General features: G+C 36.9%; 1 protein-coding gene across 1 annotated transcript; it reads right to left on the bottom strand.

The window, feature by feature from the left end:
• Positions 1-365: 365 nt before the first annotated feature.
• On the bottom strand, positions 366-25,283 carry naa15b (N-alpha-acetyltransferase 15, NatA auxiliary subunit b). Its single transcript, XM_079864707.1, has 20 exons — positions 24,995-25,283; positions 17,782-17,866; positions 17,353-17,457; positions 16,334-16,491; positions 14,729-14,863; positions 9,896-10,049; positions 9,571-9,690; positions 9,363-9,458; positions 9,172-9,278; positions 9,016-9,088; positions 7,842-8,011; positions 7,484-7,636; positions 7,267-7,395; positions 6,941-7,154; positions 3,393-3,586; positions 3,125-3,233; positions 2,631-2,729; positions 2,346-2,489; positions 2,149-2,246; positions 366-873 (listed from the first exon to the last, which is right to left on the bottom strand). The coding sequence occupies exons 1-20, from the start codon at positions 25,046-25,048 to the stop codon at positions 673-675; spliced, it is 2,598 nt and encodes an 865-aa protein (XP_079720833.1). The 5' UTR covers positions 25,049-25,283; the 3' UTR covers positions 366-672.
• Positions 25,284-26,110: the final 827 nt, after the last annotated feature.

Below are 26,110 nucleotides of genomic sequence, written 5' to 3' on the forward strand. Positions count from 1 at the left end.
AGAGCAGGGGAAAGGGCTCTTGATAACAGTTTACTGTCATTATCAAGCCAATTTTTTTTTTTTTTTTTTGGACACCTCCAAGAAATGCAATAAGGAACATCTACACATGCTGCTTCCCCATTAGGACATCACTTCCTGTCCACCCAGCCTTCCCCCAAAACCATGTCCAACTTCAGACGATTCAGCCACCTTTTCACACCAGATCTTCTGCACAAAAAGCCAATATCCTTTTTAAGCTTTTATTTTTCATATAAATTACTCTTTAAAACAGGGGAAAGACGGGTTTGAGTGTGTTTCTCTTGCTTGGTTTGTTGACTATGGGATTTGCTCTCGCCATTGCATAAAGTTTGCATTCAGACATACTGTATTTCAAAATGGGATGCATGTTTGACTAGTTTTCAGTTAGAGAGTAGTCATCAGCAAGGTTAAAAAAGTAAAATGGGCATTTTATTCTCGTCTCTCCCTCCACACCCCTCCTCTTCTTCCTCCACTCCAAAACACAGTCACTGTCTGAGTCCTAACTGCAATTTCTGGGGGTGTAGAAGATCGCAGGAAGTTCCTCACAGAACCGCAATAGTCAATGGCAACCGTCTTGGGTGTTCGACAGTGGCGGTGCCGCACCGCTTCCCATTCCTCCACCTCCTCCCTCAGTCCTTCACCCTCTTCGGATGTTCACATATCATTGGCCAGCTCCTCAGTTTCCGTGGAGACGTCTCCATTGACCGCAATCTTCATGTTTTCCTCATAGCCTGGAGGCATGAAGGCCAGCGTATAGGGGTAGATCTTATGACACTCCGCTCGGTATAACTCGGCCGTTTCTTTAGCCTCTCCAAGGCTGCCATCACGCAGGCTTTCCAAAACATCTGTACAGATCTGCAAGAAAAATAAAGTAGTATGGCTATAATATAGGGTCTGTTTACACCTGGTCACTTCATGTGTTTTTACTGGTCGGATAGCTATCTGATTCGTTAAAACGGTTCCATTTACACTCGGCCACATAAATGGGTCTCCGCAAAACGGATATAAATCCGCTCTTCAATTCCCGTCAACGGAAGCAACAGATACAAGTTGCATTTTATTTATCATCAGCTAAAGACCGAAATAGGAGAGAATGCGGCATCAGCACTGGTAAGATCATTTAGTCACACTACTTTTAATGAAGATGATTGTGTTTTGAGAGTCTGCGACTTACTTTCAGTTTCATTTGCGGCAGTTTGCACGTCAGCTTGCTGAAGAGAAACTCAGCTGCTCATCTGCGGCAATGCGTGTTGCAGTAGAGCTGTCATATCTGGCTATAACATGCTCTCACATGTTTATTTTTTAACATTCTGGGAGTAAAATTTATGTGGTTTCATCAACCAGATGCATTTACACAGTCCATATACTAGTCCAGTTTCGTTTGGAATGAGTCTCAAACCAGCTCCTGAAGTGGTTTGAGGGATCGGATTGAAATCCGAAAGCGTTTCGGAGGGCATTTACACCTGGTCTGTTCACGATTGAAGAGATATCCGATCAGAGAAAAAGCATGAAGTGACCAGGAGTAAAGAGGCCCACAGTAAAGGCTGGAATACTCGACACAACTTTTAAAATCTAAAGAGATTTTAAAACACTTAGCATCATAAACTTAGTGACTATGTAAATGGTTACAGAGTAAAACTAAACCACACAGCAGATTTTCAAGTAGTTCCGAACTAAAATTCATGCAGAAACATGCTGCTAGGAGATGCATGGCAAATGAAAACAATATTTAAAATTGGCTCAAAATATCAAACAAGTTACATATCCTCAGACTGGACGGAATCCAAGCTAATATGAACATGCAAATCAGGGAAAATATCTGTGCAAAAGTCATGTAGTGTATGTCAGCCAACTGTTTTCTTTCAACTGCCTTGTTTTGCTGAATACATAAGCTTTAATAATTAAAAAAGAAAGCATATAGCTAGTCAAATCAATATTGTGAAGAAATCGCTCTGAAATAAAAAGCTGTGCATGTTCTACAAGGGACAGTGTGGATAAATTCATCCTCTTAAACTCTATCCTTTTAAAAAGTAGTTTTACAATATTTACCCAAACGTGTCCATTCTTGTCACTTGTTATACATTAACCAGCTAGTAAAATCCTCTTAAGGTCATGTAGTCTACTATGTACCTGAACACCTCTGTTGTTCAGTGATTCATCAAGTGCTATAGCCAGCTCCATTGCTTTCTTCTGTGTTGAAGGGTCTAAATAGAACATCATTTTGGCAGCTGTGAAGGAAGAAAATAGGTGAAAATGCATTATGGAAAAGTAGTCATTTGAAAAAAAAAAAAAAAACTGTGTGAATATAAAGTGTTGAGCATGTGCACCTGCTACTCGGTGAGGGATGGAACTGGAGTGCTTGGTGAGGAAGGCCTGGTTGAAGCTCTTGGCATTACTTTCCCCAAACAGCCTGGAGATTTCCTGCTTGAGCACCATGCAGACCGATTCTGCTAGGTCTTTACTTTCGGACACTGTTAGCCAATCAAAATGAACACATTACTGACCAAACTTCACACATGGAGGTGAATATGGTGTCAGAAGCAACAAATAAGTCAAAAGAGTGACCAATTGATTAAATGCAAAGAAAACAAGCACACTCTGGGTTCACTCACCTCCTTTAAAGAAGCGCACTAGACACTGGTGAAGCCAAGGGTGGTCCGGGTCTATTGCATAGGCCCTCTTCACCGACTGCAGCATTAACAGGAACTTTTCTGAGGATATTGATGACAAAGAACGTTAAAAAATGCAACTATTAAATTCACAATGTAACAGAAGTAGCGACAGATCATTTATTTCACATTGTGATGTACATCCAAGTGAAATATAATTGGAAAAATAAAGGTAGTTGTTGATTGGATGGAGGCAAATCTGAAAGCGAGCTTTCAGTCGATTGTAAGAAAGGTGTTAACCGGAGAAGTCAGGCATACGCTAAGTTAAGTTTCACCAATTATATTAGGATAAAAAAAAGAAAGAAACATATGCATGGTTAAATTGTTCACAAAAAGATCAATAACACGCATTTAGAAGGGGAATTTTCATTAGATATTATGACTACTAGATTGTTCAAATGAAGATGAGACTGTGGTTCAGAGATGTAAGCACATACCTTTCCTAAAGTAGATTTCAAAGGCCAGAAGGTGTGTGTCTATTTTATTCTTCACCAGGTTTTTCAAAGGTGTCAGAAACTTTACAGCTTCATCTAATGGGTTCTCCACCTGGGAAAACAAAAGTACTCTTTCTGTCCAAGCACAATAACAGCTTTTAACTTCCTTCAAATTTCCCCTTGGGTTCCTACAAAAGACATAAACTGTGTTTTTCTTTTCTCATCAGAATTCCCCACATTCACACACATTTCTCTCAAACCAAACACACACCCTGGCCAGTTTCTCTGGTATGAGTTCCTCTTTAGGTCCGCCGATCTCTTCGTCATCATCCTCTTTTTTCTTCTTCTGGTTCTTTAACTGTTTCTCTTTCTCCGCATTCTTTTTTTCCTCCTCCAGCTGTGCTTTCTTCTGTGCTCTCCGTTGCTTATTCCTTAACTTTTTCAGTTCTTTGTCAGTCAGGTTCCCTGATTGACAAACAAGCAGCATTAAGCATACTTCCTTTTAAGAAAACACGTGAAAAATGTTATCGCTGTCGGGAGGAAACCTTGTATGTCCAAAACAGCTTTTCAGGAAATGGAAAAAACACTATTTTTGTAAATAAACACTTGCCTGTTGTTAGTTAATATTGTGGTTTATATTTAGTCAGACACTTGCATGTGTCATTATATTATTAGCATTTTACCAAAATCAAGCTAAAATGGAGTTACAAGGCTTTTGGCCAGTGAATGTTTGACATGCATGTTTTGTCCTTCATTAGAACGGTCGCATCAGAGGCAGTAAGTGAATCACATTAAAAAAAAGTAAATCAACTTACAGGTTATAAAGTTTATTGTAGCTATGTGGGTGCTCAGTTTCTGTCATTTGGCCAAAATCTCAGGTTATTAAAGACGAAATGATATGCACAGGCTATTTAAGACAGTATTGCTATGACTTTACAACAAATGCTAGACTAAAACACTCTTCTCCACTCATTAGGTGTACATGGGGTGTGCGATATCACGATTTTTGATCATGGACGATAAAAATGTCTCCACGATCCTCTTTTGAAGAAATATCGTAGTATCATGTTAGAGTGCATTCTATCAGTTGCAGTTCTGGCTCCTCAGTCCCAACATACTGTAAAATGCGACGTACTTCACATCACGTTAACACAGAGGTAGAGTTACACTCACGGGACACTGCAATTCACAAAAGTTCACTATTTGCACGTGCTTTAAAGTCGGCTAAACATTTCATTCGCGGGCTGATACGCTGTTCTATCATGCGCTTTTCTGAGCGTGTACACCTGAAGCACAGAGGCATTAAAGGCCTGTCACACAGCGCCTGGTTAGTGGGCTAAGTTATTTTTTTAAGTATTATTGAGCTAATACTGTCAAATACACACAAGGTTTACATAAACACAGTTGTTCACATCTAAAGTGAAAGCAAACATTTGAGAAAATAAGGTGCGTGTCATATGCGTTTATATTTGGTGCGGTCTTGAAGTGACAGTAGCCTATAGCAAACATGCTGTTGCTTGTCCTTAAAGGGATAGTTCACCCAAAATATGAAAATTCTGTCTTTATTTACTCACTCTAATGTTGTTCCAAACCTGTATTAATTTCTTTCTTGTGCTGAACACAAAAGAAGATATTTTGAAGAATGTGGGTATCCAAACAGTTGCTGGTCCCCATTGACTTCCATAGTAGGAAAAATATACTATGGAAGTCACTGGGGACCAGCAACTGTTCGGTTACCCACATTCTTCAAAATAACTTATTTTCAAAAGAAGAAAGAAACTTAGAGCCACTTTGGCCTAAATGTCTGCCATTCTTTTTTCTTATATGTTGTTACCTTGTAAGGCTTTGTTTTTAAAATAGGGACATTAGTTTGGCTGTAATGCTCAAGTCACATGAAAAAGAATCGTGAATCGTGATTTTTCGCCCACCCCTAACCATACATTTGAGGTTATATATTTGTGAGGTATGAGGTTTTACAGAGAGTTTGAGGATCATTGAAGTCATCTTTTTAATATAACTAGGGCTGTAATCTCCCAGTCGATTAGTCGATTATTTGGTCGATACGTTCTGGCTCGACCAAAATTCTGATTGGTCGATTTTTTCATTAGTTTTGTCGCGTTCATTTCATCAGTTTTGCCGCGTTCATTTCATCAGTTTTGCCGCGTTCATTTCATCAGTTTTGCCGCGTTCATTTCATCAGGTGGAAAACACTAATTGCTAATGGGGGTGTTTTCAGAGCACCGCTGTTTCACAGGTAACAGTCTGTCTTCAGAACACCCCCCTTGTTTTCACTTCTTTTGGATTAGCCCAACCCACTGGAGAAGAGAGACAGATTGAAGAAAGTAGGCTACTAGAAGGTTTGCTGAATATTATTACTTGATCTGGTTTGTTTAATAAATTTTTTTTTTTTTTATTAAAGTCAAAAACGATTTAATACTGCAAATAGCCTACTAGTATTTTATGTTTATTTATAATTCATTTAGGCGGACAAGGCGCACAGTGTTTTTTTATTAAAATATTTTTTGATGGTAAATATTAGGGGTGGAACAGATCGAAGTTGATCCGTACGGACCAGGCCCCATGGTTCGGCAGGCATGTGATTAGTGGATTAACTGCTAAATTTAACCATCATAGAGTGAAAGTTTATCATTTGGACATGTTTTGTCTTGCCAATTTACACATTCAAACAATTTTAAACGCAGAGAGAGAGAAAGAGAGAGAAAGAGAAAGAGAAAGAGAGAGAGAGAGAGAGAGAGAGAGAGAGAGAGAGAGAGAGAGAGAGAGAGAGAGAGAGAGAGAAAGAGAAAGAGAAAGAGAAAGAGAAAGAGAAAGAGAAAGAGAGAGAGAGAGAGAAAGAGAGAAAGAGAGAGAGAGAAAGAGAGAGAGAGAGAGAGAGAGAGAGAGAGAGAGAGAGGCGCAGCCAGCACTAAATGTTCTGACCGCGTTTGTGCAGGACAAAGCTGTCACTCTGAGGACATTTCAGAGGTTACAGGGACTGATGGCAGTTGTACACAGGTTACACCATAATTTAAATGCGGCAAATTTTAATGGACAGTAAAAACAATGTGGAACACTGTAAAATCAGATATTTGATAGAACACCGGCACAGTAACTTCATATTGACACGGCTAAACAAAGGCAGAGTACCGTAACTCAATTTGAGCGTTCCAAAACAAAGCCAAAGGTTTTGCCTTCTGCCTTGGTTTTTGGAAGTTACTGTTAAGACAACCCTTTATTTTCTCCTAAAAACAACGACATTGACTCAATATACTTATCCACATGATAAAGGAGGTCTTGAATGTGCCAAAAATGTCAATAACTCATTTTCGACCAAAAACGAAGTTTCGGCCTTTGCACGGCAGTACTGTTAGACTTTGTAACTTTGCTATTTAGTATTCATCTCTGCTTGTAATTTATGTATTTGTTCTTATTTTATTACTGACTGTTCACTTGTTTTTAATAATGTTTAAACTTTATCAGTTAGGCTAGAAGGTTTTGATGTAGTATCGAAGAACTTCAAGTGAGCTTTTAGTAATAAATGAAAAGCAAAGTTACCCCACCCCCCCAATATATATATATATATTTTAATACATTTTTTTGCTGACCCGAAAAAATTATCCAATCCGTGGCTCAAAAACTGTAAATGATCCGAACCGTGAATTTTGTGATCCGTTCCACCACTAGTAAATATTTGTAAAACCCACAGACATATGTAAAGGGTGACCAAAAGTATTAATTTATGAAAAAAAGGCAAAATATGGAGATACAAGGTTTCCACCCGACAGCCACGATATGCAGGGCTTGATTCAGTCATATTACCAGTTTCAGCCTGTAGCTCCTTGCTGTCATCCGTTAGCGGGTTGTCGTGCAGGTTGAGGTAGATTTGGATGGCGGTGTGTGAGGCTTTAAAATAGAATGGGTGCATACGTAACACGTCCTCCAGTTTAAGCAGGTCCACGTAGGAACGCAGCGTCATCTTCCGCATGCAGTATGTATGGAAGTCAAATTGATCATCGGTTATCTCTACAAAGTGCTGTAAGGAACGAATGTGTGACAGAGCAAAAAAAATGAGGTAAACAATCAGATGAGGAGGTCAAATCAGCACACAAAAATCATCATATAAATAAAGCAGAAAAAAAACGAACCCTTTCAATCTCATGGCATTTTTTGAGTGCTTCTCCACATTTCTTCATAGATTTATAGGCCAGAGCACATTCAGTCTGGAACCACATACACTGCATCTCATTCAGATTTTCTACTGCAGACGCTCCCTCCTAAGACACAAAAAACAGATACAAACATAATTACCAGAGAGAAGCCTGCTTGTGTACACAAATGAGCACGAGCGCACACTCCTCTTACCCTTGTGAATTTGGCGCACATTTCCTCAGCTTCTTTGACCAGACCTGCTTTAAGCAGGTACTTGGCGCATTTGGAGTTGATAAAACGGTCTGCTGTGTCCAGGGCCTGAGCTTCATCCATCCAGCGAGCTGCTTCCCGGATGTTCCCAGCATGCTGAGAGAGGGGAAATACAAAAGAGACACAATGGAGCTGGGATATCTGACAATCAAATCGCTGAACCCACCTAATTACTCGCATTTTCATTTGATTAGTTGCACCATTCAATGAGAGAATGAAGCTCGCATCAATTAGCATACTGCAAATTGAATGAAAAGCATCTTCAAAATGGTAATGCTGTATGATGTGTTTTGTATCTTACCTTGTATATCTTGGCTTTAATGAGGAAGAGCTCTATTAGAGTAGGCGTGCTCTCAATGCCAGCGTTGATGTATTCGAGAGCCATGGTGTGCTGGCCGATCTGATCATAGTGCTGAGCCAGAAAATACTGCACCCAAAGTAACGTAGTGGGCGGCTCCTCTTTGCCATCATCTACATGTGACCAGCAAAAGAACCAATCAGATAAATGCTTATCCACCAATACCAATCAGAAGGCTCACCACAGCATAAAAAGAATCATATACATTTTTAGCATTTCATTTCTCCATAATTTCCACTTGCTGGAAGAGTTCGACATGCGCATTACAGTTGCTTTTCTATACAAGACGACAGAGGGCAGCACTGAGTTGTGTCGTTTACAGGACATTTGCTCAGAAGGATAGAAGTAGTGGATCCGCCATTGCATATAAAGTTTAAAACAAGAACAAAAACAATGGAGAATGATATGCTGCTTTGTTTTCTTAAATCGCTCTTTCCGCACTCTTCTTCGACTACTGCCTGTACAATACATCACAACTGGGTACTGCCACCTAGTGGACTCTTCTGTCTCAACATTCACTTTGCGCATGAGCTGTTGTACGCACACACAAAAAGTGGGCTGCATGCGGACAGAGTGCACAGACATCCACAGACTCTCCTGATGATGAAAATTATGTCACGCAGACAGTTGCGAAACAGACGGCAGAAGTATACTTTGGTCTTAAAGGGCATATCATTATGTGACAGGAAGCCCGCGCTCAGGACCATTTGCAGAGGCTTTAGATTACAGGTAATAATGCTGTAAATAATGTTCAGTTTCTTGCACAAACCGATTGTTTCGCTTCATAAGACCTCAATGTATCGTCAGGAGCCACAGGTATTATTTTGTTTTGCCTGTATGTTTTTTGACTCAAGTAAATTAACAGCAAGTTTACATTTTTGGGTGAACTATCACTTTTTATCCACTTTTTTCACATAGCTGTGGGTATTCACATAACAATTGCTTTAACACCATTTTGATATGGCAAGTTTTTGTGTTCTGAAAGCTTCAATACAGATTGACTTTTTAAAAGATCAAGCAAAATTTGACTTCTCATGATATGATCCCTATAATCCAAATAATTTAATCATGAAATGAAATAAAAAGTAAATATAAGAAATAAAGAAAAAAATCATACCATCTGGGCTGAACATTCGACAGCTCCGTAATGACGTTTCAAAACCAACAACTAATTCTTCAATTATTGACACCTGCAATTAAAATGATGTGTGAAAAACCCATCTGGACGTAAACACTAGTATGAATGTTCTGTACGTGTAGTGTGTTTCCTCACCTTCTCTTTGTCCTGATAGAGAGATCTGAGTGTGGTGTAGACTGGAGGACAGCCTTTACTGAAGTTCATTCTTAAATATCTATCCAAACACTCTCGAAACTTGTCCCCTGAACAATACACAAGCATTTTATTCAACAAATCCAAAATTACGGTAGAAGCTGATGTATTAGACTAGAAGAAGAGCTGCCTACCAGACAGAAAGCTGAGCGGTAATCTGCGAGGTACGAGACCTTTAGGGTATTTCTCCCAGGCCTCCTCATAGATCTTTAGCTTCTCTTCTGCATTCACTGAAAAACACCAGAAATGCTGTGTTTTGTTAAACTGTTACTCATGTGCATGCATATTATTATAAGATGTAAGATAAAAACAATGCTGGCGAATCAGTTTGCGTGTGTGTACCAGGCTTGAGGGATTTCTCCAGGCCATGGTAATAAGACCAATTTTCAGGATTTCTCTCCTGCAGTCGTCTGTATACATCTGCCGCCTCCTCGAACCGTTCCAGACTCAACAGAAGCTCCCCTACACATCCACAACACAAACAGAAGGAATGAAATGAGAGAGAATTTTCCATAGGGCACCACAAACAGGAAGTCAATGTGCTAGACAAGCAAAACGTGAAAAGGAAAAACTGCATAATGGACAAAATATCATAAAACGCAGAAGATAAAACAGGAAACAAAGGAAAAACGTGGAAGATGGGGAAGAAAGTGGTGCACTGATGTACCTTTGGTTTCCTCCACGGCCAGTTTATCACAGATCTGTTTCTCGTAGGTGGTGAGATGCTCCAGAGCTTCTCTAAAGAGTCCTGCCTCCCTCAGGACCTGATTCTGATACAGCAGCAGTTCACTGTACTCGTAATCCACTTTGTCAGGGGATGTCTGAGAAAAAAAAGAAAAAAAAAAACATTCATAAACACCATAAAAATACACAGATAAATTATCTGTTGCATTAACTAATCCCTCTAAAATAATATAAAACAGTTAGGAATTATTTATATAGCCTGCCAACTTGTATTTTCCTGTTGGGCTAGAAACCAATGAGAGGAAGTAAGCGTCTTATCTTGGAAGCCACAATAATCGTATGCTATTGTGTTGCCTGTTGACCTGTAGTGGCAGGTTGAAGTTTTCACAATACCTCTGGCCCTGTTCTTTCAAATCTATTCCAAGTTAATAGGGATGTGAAAAGTACAGGTACTTTGGTACGCATGTTGATACTATACTATATACTTTTTCTTTTTTTTAAAAGGTCTTTGTCTCACTGACAGGCACCAGTTTTTGAACATTCATATGCATGCATGCATGCATGCTCTGAGAAGAGCGTGAATGTTTTGATACAATGCAGATGTTTGCATAAATCTTCCTCTACTTTCCAATCCAATTTCCACTGTCTCATATGACAAACAAAATAAAATAAGGAAAAAAAAAAAGGAATTAGTCAAACAATACGATGAAAAAAAAAAAACTTGTACATTTGTGTTTTATTTACTGGCTCTGTACTTAAATAATTATTTGAAAAACTTGTTATTTTTAACTAAAACCATTAAAATTCTATTTTGTTAATTGAAATGATATAAATTAACATAAAATAAAAAAAAATAATTAGATGAAAAACTTAAATTACAGTTACTAACCAAAGCCAAATTTCAAATGTCCTTTTACGCTAAAGTTGAAGCACTAAAACTAAAAAAAAAAAAAAAATTAAATAGAAATAAAAAAACTAATAAAAATTACAAAACCACAACAAATGTTTAATTAAAACAAACTAAAATGAAAACTGAAAATATAAATCATTGAGATACTATTATATTTATTGAGATACTATTATATTGTCATTGAGATACTATTATATTTTATTATTCATTTTTTTATTCTTTTAGTATATCAAATTAAAGAATGTACTAAATAAAAAAGGGGAGATGCCTTAAGTTTAGTTTAATTTGTTTTATATTTTAAACTTGAATTATATTTCAATTTATGTTTATTTTTATATACAACAATGTTTTTATGGTTTTAATAACCTTGATACAATCACTTAATAAAAAAAAAAAAAAAATCAGGCGGCTGATTCGACTACCAATCTCACGGTCGAATCTTCGCAGAGGTATTATTAAACGAGGATCATGCCATTTTGGCTATATGAGGGTGCTCAATGTAAGATTTCATATAGAACTACTGGTTTTCTTTCAATATGTTAATATACAGCCCATTATGATAATGCTGTCAATAAAAATGTGCAAAGAATTTTTACTTGCTTAATGTATGTACACAGTAGGCTACACACCTTATTAAAGGGATGGTTCGGAGTAATGTCAACTTAAGGTCCTTTGCACCATGACCTCGAGCCAAACACGCCCCCAGAAGCTTTTTTTCTAATGGATCCAAGGTTGTATCTCGTAAATTACCCCACTAATAATGCCCAAAATGGTACCAAACTTCTACAGTAGTACAAATATGTTCTGTACTCATAAAACGAGGCATTGGAAAGTTTGTAAGTACATCAGGAGTTTATTTAAATAACACTTGCCTGATGGCTTATGCTACCGCTAACCAGGACGTCAAGGTCACTTCCGTGATTTGGGAAAAGCCCATAAAATCCTATTTTTAATATAATAGTTTTAGGACATTAAGCTGTTAAACGTTTTTCACGTTAAGCATTTTAGAATGTATTTTATCCACCTACACAATTTGAAAAGCCTCAAACGGACACAGACAGAGTGAAAGACTGGAATTTTTTCTCGATCAGTTAGGGTACAAGTTATTTAAAAACATTTCAGTCGTTTCTAATTTGATTTTTGGATGCTGTGAACATGTTTAGCTAAAAAAGACTGCCACTTCGTTATTTTGATAATTTCTTTATTTTAATTTTATTAATTGATCACTCAGGGTTATCTAATTTAACTATTTGTGGCTTGTGTTTTGAATACAGTGGGGAGAACAAGTATTTGATACACTGCCGATTTTGCAGGTTTTCCCACTTACAAAGCATGTAGAAGTCTGTAATTTTTATCATAGGTACTCTTCAACTGTGAGTGACGGAATCTAAAACAAAAATCCAGAAAATCACATTGTATGATTTTTAAGTAATTAATTTCCATTTTATTGCATGACATAAGTATTTGATCACCTACCAACCAGTAAGAATTCCGGCTCTAACAGACCTGTTCGTTTTTCTTTAAGGCTACGTTTACACGTGGCCGGTTATTTTAATAAACGGACATTTCACCCTCTCCGTTTTCAGAAAAGTGTTTGTTTACACAAACATGTGTATATGCCGTCAAGAGCATGCCAAACCTGTAGGTGGCAGTGTAACAAGAAGCCCATGTTAGCCAATCAGAATCCCGAAAATATAGGTCGCACCTTTGACGCATTGCAAGTTCTGTCGCATACTATGACGTCGACTGCCTAAAACTCAGTTTTTCTCAGTTTACATGCAAACGTGCAAGCAGAGTTTTCCAAAATCTCCACTCTGGCTGGAGTTTTTAGAAAAAAATCGTTTTCAGAGGCGAATTCTCCGTTTGCGTGTAAACGAGGGGCACAACCGAAGGGAAATGTCTCCGTTTTTCAAAATAACTATGTACGTGTAAACGGGGCCTAAGAAGCCCTCCTGTTCTCCACTCATTACCTGTATTAACTGCACCTGTTTGAACTCGTTACCTGTATAAAAAGACACCTGTCCACACACTCAATCAAACAGACTCCAACCTCTCCACAATGGCCAAGACCAGAGAGCTGTGTAAGGGATAAAATTGTAGACCTGCACAAGGCTGGGATGGGCTACAGGACAATAGGCAAGCAGCTTGGTGAGAAGGCAACAACTGTTTGCGCAATTATTAGAAAATGGAAGTAGTTCAAGATGACGGTCAATTTCCCTCAGTCTGGGGCACCATGCAAGATCTCACCTCGTGGGGCATCAATGATCATGAGGAAGGTGAGGGATCAGCCCAGAACTACACGGCAGGACCTGGTCAATGACCTGAAGAGAGTTGGGACCACAGTCTCAAAGAAAACCATTAGTAACACTACGCCGTCATGGATTAAAATCCTGCAGCGCACGCAAGGTCCCCCTGCTCAAGCCAGCGCATGTCCAGGCCCGTCTGAAGTTTGCCAGTGACCATCTGGATGATCCAGAGGAGGAATGGGAGAAGGTCATGTGGTCTGATGAGACAAAAATAGAGCTTTTAGAGCTTAAACTCCACTCGCCGTGTTTGGAGGAAGAAGAAGGATGAGTACAACCCCAAGAACACCATCCCAACCGTGAAGCATGGAAACATCATTCTTTGGGGATGCTTTTCTGCAAAGGGGACAGGACGACTGCACCGTATTGAGGGGAGGATGGATGGGGCCATGTATCGCAAGATTTTGACCAACAACCTCCTTCCCTCAGTAAGAGCATTGAAGATGGGTTGTGGCTGGGTCGTCCAGCATGACAACGACCCGAAACACAAAGCCAGGGCAACTAAGGAGTGGCTCCGTAAGAAGCATCTCAAGGTCCTGGAGTGGCCTAGCCAGTCTCCAGACCTGAACCCAATAGAAAATCTTTGGAGGGAGCTGAAAGTCCGTATTGCCCAGCGACAGCCCCGAAACCTGAAGGATCTGGAAAAGGTCTGTATGGAGGAGTGGGCCAAAATCCCTGCTGCAGTGTGTGCAAACCTGGTCAAGAACTACAGGAAAGATATGATCTCTGTAATTGCAAACAAAGGTTTCTGTACCAAATATTAAGTTCTGCTTTTCTGATGTATCAAATAATTATGTCATGCAATAAAATGGAAATTAATTACTTAAAAATCATACAATGTGATTTTCTGGATTCTTGTTTTAGATTTCATCACTCACAGTTGAAGAGTACCTATGATAAAATTACAGACTTCTACATGCTTTGTAAGTGGGAAAACCTGCAAAATCGGCAGTGTATCAAATACTTGTTCTCCCCACTGTTTATGTTCCTTTGCACTTTAGGCATTTTGCACACATTTGTTCTGCATCTTGTGACTTAATTCTGACTTATTTCGGTTTGTATTTTTATTTATTAGAAATATATATTGTGTTCTTTAATTCTGTAAATTAATTGTTGATTATTTTTCAGTGCATTGATGTTGCGCTGTAGGCCTAGAGCATGCTCGCACAGGCAATTTAGCCGATTTCATTTGATTTGTATGTGAAATGCAAATCCTATCTACAGGGTGGCCTTTCTGCAGTTACTTATGTTATTTCTTAGTTTTCTTGATCCAAAATGTTTTTATACATTTTCTTCTATATCTTTGTGTGATGTTCTGTACATCACGGCTTTAAAATGTTAAAGCCCCGCCCCCCTCCCCAACCCCACACACGATTCGACTATTAGTCGACTATAGGCAAGACTTGACGATTCAGATTGAAAATCCTTAGTGGGGGACACCCCTACTACATACCATTATTTTAATTTTTTAAATAACATTTCACAATCCATGTCGTTTTAAAGCATATTGATATATTACTATGTTCATTAGTATACTAGCATTTTGGTATTGTGACCGTACACGATAAAAAATGCTGCATCTGCCCGTCATGTCTGTATCTACCTGTTGTGTTTTTCTAAACTCCTCAATGATTTTGGCGGCCATCTCGTAGTCCTCTAAGAGGTGATACGCAATGGCGTAACCAATCCATGACGCTCGCTGGGCTGGCCGCAGCTGCAGCAGCTGATACCGGGTCTCCTATAAGAGAGTCAGAACAAAGGTGTTAGGTTTTAAAAAGCTTAAAGGGTTTAAGCTCTTGCTGAATGGAGAGGAGAAATTGGATCTTTCAAAACAATGTAACAAAGTACCATCTAAAACTACTGAAAGCAACAGTGGAGCAATATTGCACAAAGCCCACATCTGAGGCTTTCATTTCAGTGGTAAAAGCAGGTATCAGAGTAGCCTGAGGCTACGAAACATTACACAACCACTTTATCATACCGCAGAAAACAAAGAAACAAAAAGACAAGAGAAGAGCAGAGAGAAACAGGCTCAAGAGACAGGAAATGGACATTGCTGAGTCATGGCCCCTGTATTTAGCCCAACACACACACGCAAGCATCTTTTGTGTTTCACCTCAACATTGTGCACACATACGGGGCTTTTAATTAATTCCATTAAAGAGCATATTTTTTCATATTTCAGTGCATATTCTACAATAAATGAAATACACACTACTGTTCAAAGGTTTGGGGCCATTAAGATTTTTTAATGTTTTTGAAAGAAGTCTCTTATGCTCAACAAGGCTGGATTTATTTGATCAAATTATGGCAAAAACTAAAATAATAATATATTGTGAAATATTATTACAATTTAAAGTAACTCTTGACAGTGATGGCAAAGCTGAATTTTCAGCATAATTACTCTAGTCTTTGGTGTCACAAAATCCTTCAGAAATCAGCCTAATGTTGATTTGATGCTAAAAGATTTCGCAGAAATAAAGATCAAAGATTAACTTTGATGAATAGAAAAATCAAAAGAACAGCATTATTTTGACAGAAAACTTGTACATTTGTAAATGTCTTTACGGTCTTTTTTTGGTCAATTTAATGCATCCTTGCTGAGTAAATGTATTTATTTATTTATTTATGATTTAACATCAGCAGCAATGGCTATATTCATGTCAAACAACAGTATTTCAATTTTTATAAATAATTATGATTACAATATCACGTCAATATATTGTTTACAATAATTTAACAATTTTGTCTTAAAAACAATCAATATACAACAGTAAAAACAATAATAATCACAATTACATAGAATCTTTCAATTTAATATATAATAGAAATTCTGAAATTCTTCCAGGAGAAACCTTTTTAAAAACGTCCATTAATACACCTGTCTAATATCACTTAAAAATGGACATTCTATTAAAATGTGTTTTACACTCAAATTATTACACAAAATCACAAACTGGTTTCTCTTCCCCTTTCAATAAATATGAACGAGTGAGTCTTGTGTGACCAATTCAACATCATCTTGTATATACAACCTGGTCATATCTATTTTCATAATAATAATAAACTCCTTGATTTAGTACTGGACTCACTTCATATAATTTCCTTGCTGAATAAAAGTCATTTCAAAGTTCATTTCTTTCATTTTTTTTAAATCATGACGACCCCAAACTTTTGAACAGTACTGTAATTGAACACACATCCTCACCCTGTAACCCTCCAGGTCTCTCATCTGGATCTGCAGCAGGGAGAGATCTCGAAGGATCTGCAAGTTGTCTTTGTCCCATTTCAGAGCGTTTCTGTAGCACTTAATAGCCTCATCGTACTTCTTGTCAGACCTCTGGAGCAGACCGTACACGTGCCAGCCTGAAAATGTCACATTAAGGAAAGCAACTAGTTTGCAAAGAGAAACAAGTCTAGAGAGCTGATGACAGTCAGTGCTGTGCCCAGAATGATCACTAAAAATTCACAAAGCCCAAGACAAAACATTTGCCCCAGGACACAATGAGTCAGCTATACCGGGGACAACAAAAATGATCCGCAAATATAATGAACCCCTTGCAAGAGACCCCTTTCCTAAAATATTAAGATGTCTATTTGTTTTCATTTATTTTGTGGGGAGTAAGAAGGTAAGGAGATAGTAGGCAAAAAAAGTTGCAAAATAATGGCTTTTACTGTATATTTACAACAAGGCCATTCCACATTAATAAAATTAAAAAAAAACTACTTGGTAGTATTAAGCTGACAGTGTCTTTTGTCTATCCACTATCAAACATTTTCAATTCAATTTTGGTAAACTTGTGGTAACTGTATCTCATGTAGAAACAACCAATAAAAAATAATAAGTTATTATATTCCAAAATGTATTTTCTTTCTCCTGTAAAACATGAACCTCTAGAATGTGAAGCATTTGACCGGCAACGAGGAAACACCACACTATGTGTTTGGCTCTCCAAACAGTTCATGGTGTAACTGCACATCATTGTCAGACACAGGGCAGGAATTTTGGCTGTGCTCCATTCCCCCCCCCCCCCACCGGCGACGACAGGCTTCAAATTGAGACAAATACTGGAGTGTTAATTCTGCTGCTGTGAACATGAGGAAACAAACTCATTCCATCTGCTCCAACACATGGACCATTAGCATACTCCACTCTGCATGCTGGAGGTTGACGCATACAAATGTCACACTGAAATCTTTTAAACGTGTGTTTTGGTTCAAGGATACAGACGTGGCTCTTCAGGTCATTTCGGAGACCTCTGCGGACAAGTTCGTAGGCTTCTTCTTTCTTTCCCAGGCAGTTCAGGGTCAGGCCTTTCATCGCCAGCGTCTCTGCAAAGATCATAACCTTTAACTTTTCACTAATTAAGCCCTAGTAAATTTACATTGGATTGGTAAACAAATGTCTCAGCTGCAGTCTAAATCTATATAATTATGTATGTTTTATGCAGTAATAATGAGCCAGAGTGATATGTGGCTATTTTGAGATTATTAATAACAGTGCCCGATTGGTCATTCTGCCCAGTCACTAAATATACTGTTTTGTCAATACATATGGACATGTTTGAGTTAATATTGTTCAGAATATGCTAATTTCAATTAGATTTGTTTCCATGTTATTCACATTAAACTGTATAAGCTAAATACGGTTCTTACCTCCATGTTCTGAGAACTTGGGATTGGAGAGAATCTGTTTGCAGAATTTCAGTCCATTTCTGTACTGCTTGTGTTCATAACATCGCTGATGACATGAGGAGAAAAAAAAACAAAACTATTAATGCAAAAAATATAAGAAAACAGTTTTTCCCCACAGATGATTTTCATGATCTTTATTATTAGAGATTGACCGATATTGACTTTGTATAACTGGTAGCCTACATATTATTTGCATGTTTTTGTGCCCGATAACCGGTATACAGAAATGATATATTATTTCTGTTTTTGATAGTTATAACAGCACTGAACTGAACAAAACAGTTAACACTTTTTCCTATACTGTAATTTCACTTCCTCCTTCCATACATGCCAAAAATACTTTTACATCAATAAATAAAGGGGTCTGAAAGAGTGCAAACAATAAAAATAAAGTCCGCTGTCGCTTAAGTGTCTCTTTTAAATAAAAGCTTGAATCAGGTAAACAAACATGTAACATAAACATGTAAAAAATAATTCTAACAAATTAAAATAAAAACATTCTAAACAGCATTGCTACTTTAGTGCAGCTTAGTACTCCCAGTTACAATTTTTAGTTTAACTCTGGGTTCTCCTAAATAAACTGCAAAGTGCAGAGCTTTGGCAATACTATCTGTATCTTCTCTTATGGTTAGTGCTTTCTAAAGAAAACCCATATAGCTGGCTAACCTTGTGTGAGGGTGCGCTTGATAAACGCACATGCTTACGCTGTCCCCTGCAAACACTGTAAATGATGGTAATTTACTTTGAGTAGTTCTATTTGGAGCAGCTTCTGTTTCCTCTATTACACAGGCCTCTGCTCAGCTAATAGGTGGTGAGATCACTAACATCACCTCATTCTGTCAGCAAATCTGGAATCAGCTCTTCGACATTCAATACAGGACTACTGACTACTGGCATGGTTTCAAATCAATTCAGAGCATCCTATATACAACAGCCTTTCTCAATTAAAAATAGAGGCTTGAAAACTATTAAAAGGGCAGTCCCAGTAGATTTTAACAACACGATACGGACTTGAGTTGCTAATTACTTTGTGCAAGTACAATAGAACAATACATTCAAAATGTTAAAGTACACCAGCTACTCCATTTTCCCATGAAACTGCAAACCATTTAGTTTCTCTTCACAACTGAAGTTTGTATTCAAAGCTTGTATTATATGGACTATTATAAAGTTGCAAATCATGGTGCATAACACATCAGAGATTGATTTGGAAAAAAAAACAATTCAGCAGTAAGCCAAAAAGGAGATTTCAGAAGCAAAGCAAGTTGTTATATTTGGAAGGAAAATCAAACAAGATTAATCTTTCAGAATAAGAGTTTTTCCTAATCGAATATCGGTTTTGTAATATCTGATACAGATACAGTAATTTGCTTTGCTTTACTGAATAAACTTTATTCAAATGTAACAGCCATTCATGCTCAAATGAGATATTACATAAATGCTTGATATATGTATTAGGCTTGCTGCGATGGTCCATGTTATCAGCACACCGATTCGATCACTTGCCCACTGCGGCAACTTTTTTTCACTGCAGTTCTAAGGACAAAATACTCAGCAATGGTGTTGACTTGTGAATTTGCACATCGTCTGACTGAAAGCATATTAAAAACACCACATAGGCATATAAATAACAAACTCGAATATTCGAATATTTGAATGATTTGTTTTGTTAATAAAAGTTATGTGTTTTATTATTGTGATATGAATATAAAATTTAAAATTGGTGTCGGACTGTCGTTTATTAAAAAAACGCAACATTGATTGGGGTGTGACGATACACTTAGCTCACGAGACGATACACAAAATTGGGTTTACGTGAATGAGATGAGACAATATTTTTAGGGCTGGGTATTGACACAAATTTCACAATTCGATTCACAAGCTTGCAATTCGATTCGTTTTCGATTACGATTCGATTCAATATTGATTATTTGATTATTTTGGATATCAGGTACAATACATTGCAAATTTTCTCAAGGAAAACAAATCTCTTAACTAAATAGTTAATAGTAAACGGGAGTCAGTTGTAGCCTATAGGCTTCATTAGCCTACTATAATATTGAAGGTAAACATTAACTGATTTGTATACAAACACTTAAAATACACTTATTTATTTTTATAATAATAAAGTTATATGAAATTATATACAAATTTAAATGGTGGCTGTCATAAAAAAACTTTCCAGATTTATTCAAACATGCATTAAATATTGAAGAACATTAAAAATTATAATGAATATGTAATACGGTGCATATTATATTTTTATATATTTAACAAAAAGCGATCTCACGCCACAGCGCCAAAACGGTAATTTATGTTTTTGAATTTCGCAACAATGCGCAACAATGTTCCATTCATTCATCAACTGAAAACAGGGTGACTAATCGATTCTTGAGATTTAAGAATCGATATCGTTTCATAAAAATGAGAATCGATTAAAATCGAGAAATCGAGATTTTTTTACCCAGCCCTAAATATTTTAACACTTAAGAAAATCTTTAATGGCAAAACAAAATATGTTTGTAATATTATATAATAAATATTTTATTTGACTGAAAGTCACAAAAAACAAACCAATGTGTTAATAAAAACAGACCTAAGTGAACAATAGCCTTTAAAATGACTCAAAATACATAACAATGAGGCAAAAAGCAAATATGGTTTTATTGAACAACACTTAAAATACATAAAGTAATACACTATAATATACACAATAATCAACTTCTGTTTAATAAGTTAATAAATGCCTACAGAGGGCGCCAACGGCACTTTACAGCATGATGATCCAATCCTTGTTTAATATTGGCCTAACAGCACTTAATACAAATGTCCACTTAATCTTTAATATTTGGCCACTTCTTTACGACAGAAATGCTACAGCCACTATGATTTCTTGAACAAGGGGACATCAAAACACGCAAACTCAGAGCCTATGTTGGCGTATGTTTATAAACGATTACATTACAAATCTGATTAAATTACGCACGTTGCGTTCCCAGATGAAAGTTATAAGAATGCACATGTAGAGATGGAGTTGAGACGTGTAAATGATCATATATTTGAATCGCAGCGTTTGTGATTATACAAAATCACTGTTTTATTATGATTTCTAAATGGTTTTAATATATTGTATGTACAGCCTTAGATAACGGTCTAATAATACTTTGAGTATGAATTATCATATGCAGTAAAAGACACAAACTCAACTCCGAGATCTCGTCACACCCCTAATATAGGTGGATCTCTAATATTTATTTCAAAAAGTTAATAATTTTAGCACTTCAACTTTAACTTTAACAACATTTCTAATTTGTGTTTGCATTTTTTGTTTAGGTTCAGCTTTATTTAAATTAAAAATTATAATTAAATTGATTTAGATTTAGTTATTTAGTTATGTGGCTGGCAATATTAATTGTACATTTCATAATCTTACTATTGCAGATGCGTTTACTCGCTGACCGGTCTCGGTCACGTGACCACTAAACAGTGCTGAGAGATCCAGTGAAGAACTGAAGCGCTTGGATTCAGTGAAGAACTTAAGTGTCTCAGTAATTTAAACGAGTTTAAAGCCAGATGAATCAGCACTGACAAACAGTAGAAACACTGCATGCAACGATACAGTCAGAATTTAAGGCTTTTCAATCTACAAATCACCATCATTTACCATGGATTTACTGTAGTAACACTAATAGCACCATGGTTTTGTGGCAGAAATGTGGGATATTCATATAGAATTTTATTATATTATTAATGTAGACTATTAAAGTCTCCCTGCAGTCAATAATTGTATCCCTTAGAACTCATCTTTGATCTGATTACCAAAATGACATTTTTAAACGTTATTATCCTGTGAAAAATGTTTTATTCATGCCTTAAAATAGCTTGAATGTAACTCTACTACACCCTTGCTTCATTTTGTATACACCTCCACTCACTCACACCAGCTCAGAATACCTAATCCACTCGCTCAACCTTTAATCGTGAGATCCCACCCCCTATGGGTGGGTTGAAAACATGCAGAACTAGCTCCTACTACCGGCTGTAGTAAAAAGCCTCCGATTTTTTTTTCCAGACACAATACAGAGATCTCTCGTCTCAGGGGGACATGAGGGAGGGAATCATGGTCATTCGAAAACACCACCTGATTTCTACTGATACAAAGCTTAACGCTAATCGGTGAAGTATCCCTTTAATTTTTTTTTTTTTTTTAAACTCAAACAGTCAGAATATTGAAATTTTAACATAAAACTGAGGTAGTTACATTTTTTACAGAGGTTACTGCTTTTTGTATGAAAAAACAAAACCAAAAAAAACTTACAACTGCATCCCAACTCAAACTACTGTGAAATGTGCATTTCTAAGAGACAAAACATGTAATACTATTAATATTGCAACAGCCCGCACTGCAAACTGTGCTGAACATACACCTCAAAGTCAGGCGACACAAACCTGTTTCATGACTTGAATCAATATCACCCGTTAGGACATGCAGAAACTAAGAAATTAATTTTTCAATTATAATATTTATTATGTTAAGGAAAAATGACTGGAAAAGTGTAAATAATTCATGTTCTGACAAAGAGTAGGCCTAGTTTAAAACCACAATTAACGGTGTGGTTTCTACAACTTTCACTTAGGAGCAAAACTCTTTCAACTTTTATTGTGATAATTATCAATATCGACTGATATGAAAAATTTTATTGTGATGATTTTTTTTGGCTATATCGCTCAGCCCTAAATAGAACTGAGGGCCAAAAAGTATAAATGTAAGTGAATAGAACACACAATCTAATGTGACTGTCCCTTTAATTCTCTGGCAGTAGAAAGCAAATCTGTGGCTCCACGTTCAGATGATGATCTCGAGTCCCTCAGACAGTCCTAACCGAGGGGTCAAGGTTTTGTTGCTTAGCATAGCCTTATTACTTGACTGTAAAAAGAATCATTTTACATTGACCATCAATGTGATTTGAGCAATTGGCTTAAAACAATCAGGCAGGAGAACAGAGCGCCCAACCATGAGCAAAGGTGGTAGAACGTCCAGGTGGGGTCTGTCCTCGGGCTTCCCCTTCATCAAAATTCTATCCTGTCTGCCAACATGGTAAGAGTTTCTCAGACTCCAAACCAAACCAATACAACACTTCAAAGAGCAGCTGCCAGCGTAAAATCTAGTTACACGCATGAGGTTGAAGACGAAAAAATATGATTGTGAACGGTTTAAGATTCAATAATGCTTTAAAGTTGAAATAACTACCTAGTAGTCCAAGTTCTGGAAATTGTTCATTTCTAATTATTTAGTAAACACTTAAAGGTATAGCGGAGGATTTTCTTTTTCCGGGTGGATCATCAAGACTATTGGTCCTCCTAAGTGTCAATCATTCTGGTGATATGTTTACGTAAGGCCGTCGTACGTGCTCGTGCACACGATTCACACGCTCAAAACACAGGTTGGGCTTCCCACTGATGTCTCAGTCGCGAAGTTTCTACTTGACAGGTAAAGTTTGGCATGCTATTTGGAGAAATCCATTTAAAATCACTGCTAGTAAAAGTTAATGTAGCTCGTGCACACGTTTAATAGGCGTTCCCTCTCGGGAGCAGGTGGAGTGTTGCGCATGTGCAGTTTTTCAAAAAGTGGAGAGGGCGGTTCTTTTCTAAAATTCGGGAAAATCCTCCGCTATACCTTTAAGTAATTATTATAAAATATAAATTAAATTTCAGAATTGTTATGCAGTAATTATCTTTAAATTAAATAGTGTGATATCTAATCATATCGGTCATCAAATGAAAAAAATAATAAATCCTTAACGTTCAACCACTACCAAGTTCAGCTAAATCAGTCAGTGGATTCATGATGACAATGTGATCAATCATGATCAACAGGGCCAATATAGTATTTCACAAGATAAAAAGTTCACAAAGAACTAGCCTACTACTTCTGCAGATTTGCATTTTTGCTTCGCAGATAGATCATTTAAGAATAATAGGCTACATAAAATGCTCTTTAAAACATCAGTGCATCACATACCAGAGAGATAACCAAGTTTTAGTAGACTTGCCTTGTAATGATTACAGTTTAACATCTTCATGAAATAGACTGTGCATATTATATCTAGACCAAGCCAAAAAAAACAACACCACTAGAATCTTCACTATTGCATGAAGGAATAAAGTTAAAAAAAAAATTGCTTATCAGTTTTACCAAAATAGCAGTTGAAAGTGGATAGTTTTGGATACAAGTGAATACTAATGAAAAAGTTATGGGGGAATGACAGTATGGCCGCACTGAGAGTTTCAATTAAGGTTATGCATGCATGTAAGCCTACCATGCTGTCAGTTTTAATTCTCAAGCCATCTACTTTCCCCATATCAAATGAATGCCCACATCCAACTCTAATAAATGTAAAGGTCTGCAATGACAAAAAACATGCAAAACCGTTTAAATGAGTCTTATGAAACATGGATAAAACAGCCAAAATGCAGCTAACAGAAACACATTCATTTATCAAGAGGCCTGACTGCTAAAATCTAAGTTTAATCCATTACATATTAGTGGAGCACAAAGAATGCACGCTGTGACAGTGAATTGGAGTTGTATAAACACGTCAAGTGTTTGTACGTTAGCTCTGAAGTTGAGCATCACTTAACTCTCAGGTTTTCCTTCAATGTCCAAACAACGGAAAAACACTGCAAACACGTTGAGCTCATCCCATCTAATCAAACAACTCTGCAAAGCTCGCAAAATCAAAACTCCACCAAAAATGTCATTTTCATAGAAATATCCTGAGGATCTTTAAAAGTGGTTTGCTGGATGAACAGGCCACGAGACTCACTTCAGCCACTGACATAGCCTCAAAGCAGAGCACTTGACTGTATAAACGTAGTTATATTACCATTTATGATCAAATAAATGAAGACTAAACTCCCCGTACGCTTTTATTCAAGCAATGACAGCCTCTTTCCATCAGCATTGTGTCTGTATGTTAAGCTACATTAGCACACTGACAGCTAGCAGCTAACAGGCTAAAAGCTAACCTCCATTTGACAGAAAGAGACTCTTTTGATAGTTCATTTTCGCACGTAGTAAAAATTAGCTTTAGCGCAGAACCACATTCATGACGGTTGCCCACAGGCTTTGTTTGTCGGATGGATGTTTTTGTACTGGAGCATTAGCACTCACCAGGATCCTCTTGAACAGAGCGTTTTCTTTGGGAGGCAGAGTGACTGTCGGCATCCTTTACACTCTCTATATCAGCACATGTGAAATGAGTGCGGGTGTGTGAGGCAGCGTCTTCCCCGTTTTTTACCCCCTTGTTCTCTGAGTCCTCCTCGCTCGGCTCGATTTAGTGCCCGTGTCAGACTTACTAACCCAGCCCTCACGTGGTGACAGAAAAGCCCCCTTTGAGCCCAAAATGGCCGATGCGGCGCTTCTCCTCCGGGTCAAGCTGCTTGACTGCCAGTCGCCTCACGGACAGCAGGGGGCGCATCATTTGTAGGTCAAACATTTTTTTACTATGAATATCAATACAAACAATACAAACAATATCCAAATCTCTACATATTTCACAAGGAACTGTGTCATTATTTATTATCATTGAAATTAAGGAAGAAGAAGAATGCCTTGAATTTCAGTAACATAGAGGAATTTAAACTAGCAGATAACCCCTATTTATTTATTTATTTATTTATTTATTTATTTATTTATTTATTTATTTATTTATTTATTTATTTATTTATTCTTCCATGACCTATTCTTTATTTTATTTGTCTTGTTTTAATATGATTGTCTGTTCTTGTTCTGTTCTGGTTCTTGCAATTTAATAATAAATTAATAAGTTAACAATAAGTTCTTGCAAGTTAATAATAATGATAATAATCATAATTGACATTATATAACAAAATAATTTTTTGAAAGTACAATTGGTTAAATTATGTAAACAACAAATAAGAAAACACGATAATAAAATGCTGCTAGATTATAATTTCTGCAATTTTATTTTTAAATCGTTTTATTGTCGTTACCACAGATCTCACATGAATATATTAAATGTATAAAAATATATATATTTTTTTTATTTTTGCGAACATTTTTATTTTGTTATTGATTCAAAATATATTTGTTTTTCCACTTCGCTGTTGTTTTGTGTTGAGTTCCATGGCGATCTTTATTGGGAACATTTAATTAATAATTTCTGTAACATCATTACTGAAGCATGACAATGTTATCTCATTTTTATTTTAGCTCCTTACATATAAATTAGGAACAGAATCCTAAACCGTCTTCGTGTAAAATATA

Source organism: Squalius cephalus, assembly GCF_949319135.1.
Source record: "Squalius cephalus genome assembly, chromosome: 2".
Taxonomy (NCBI): domain Eukaryota; kingdom Metazoa; phylum Chordata; class Actinopteri; order Cypriniformes; family Leuciscidae; genus Squalius; species Squalius cephalus.

What these genes read in the sequence shown, in the direction of transcription:
- naa15b (XM_079864707.1), bottom strand. Translation starts at nt 25,048, where the DNA reads ATGCCGACAGTCACTCTGCCTCCCAAAGAAAACGCTCTGTTCAAGAGG. An exon ending in CTCTGTTCAAGAGGATCCTG is followed by an intron (nt 17,867 to 24,994) that starts GTGAGTGCTAAT and finishes TCATGTCATCAG; the next exon opens with CGATGTTATGAACACAAGCA. An exon ending in GGCCGTGGAGGAAACCAAAG is followed by an intron (nt 9,691 to 9,895) that starts GTACATCAGTGC and finishes GTGGATGTGTAG; the next exon opens with GGGAGCTTCTGTTGAGTCTG.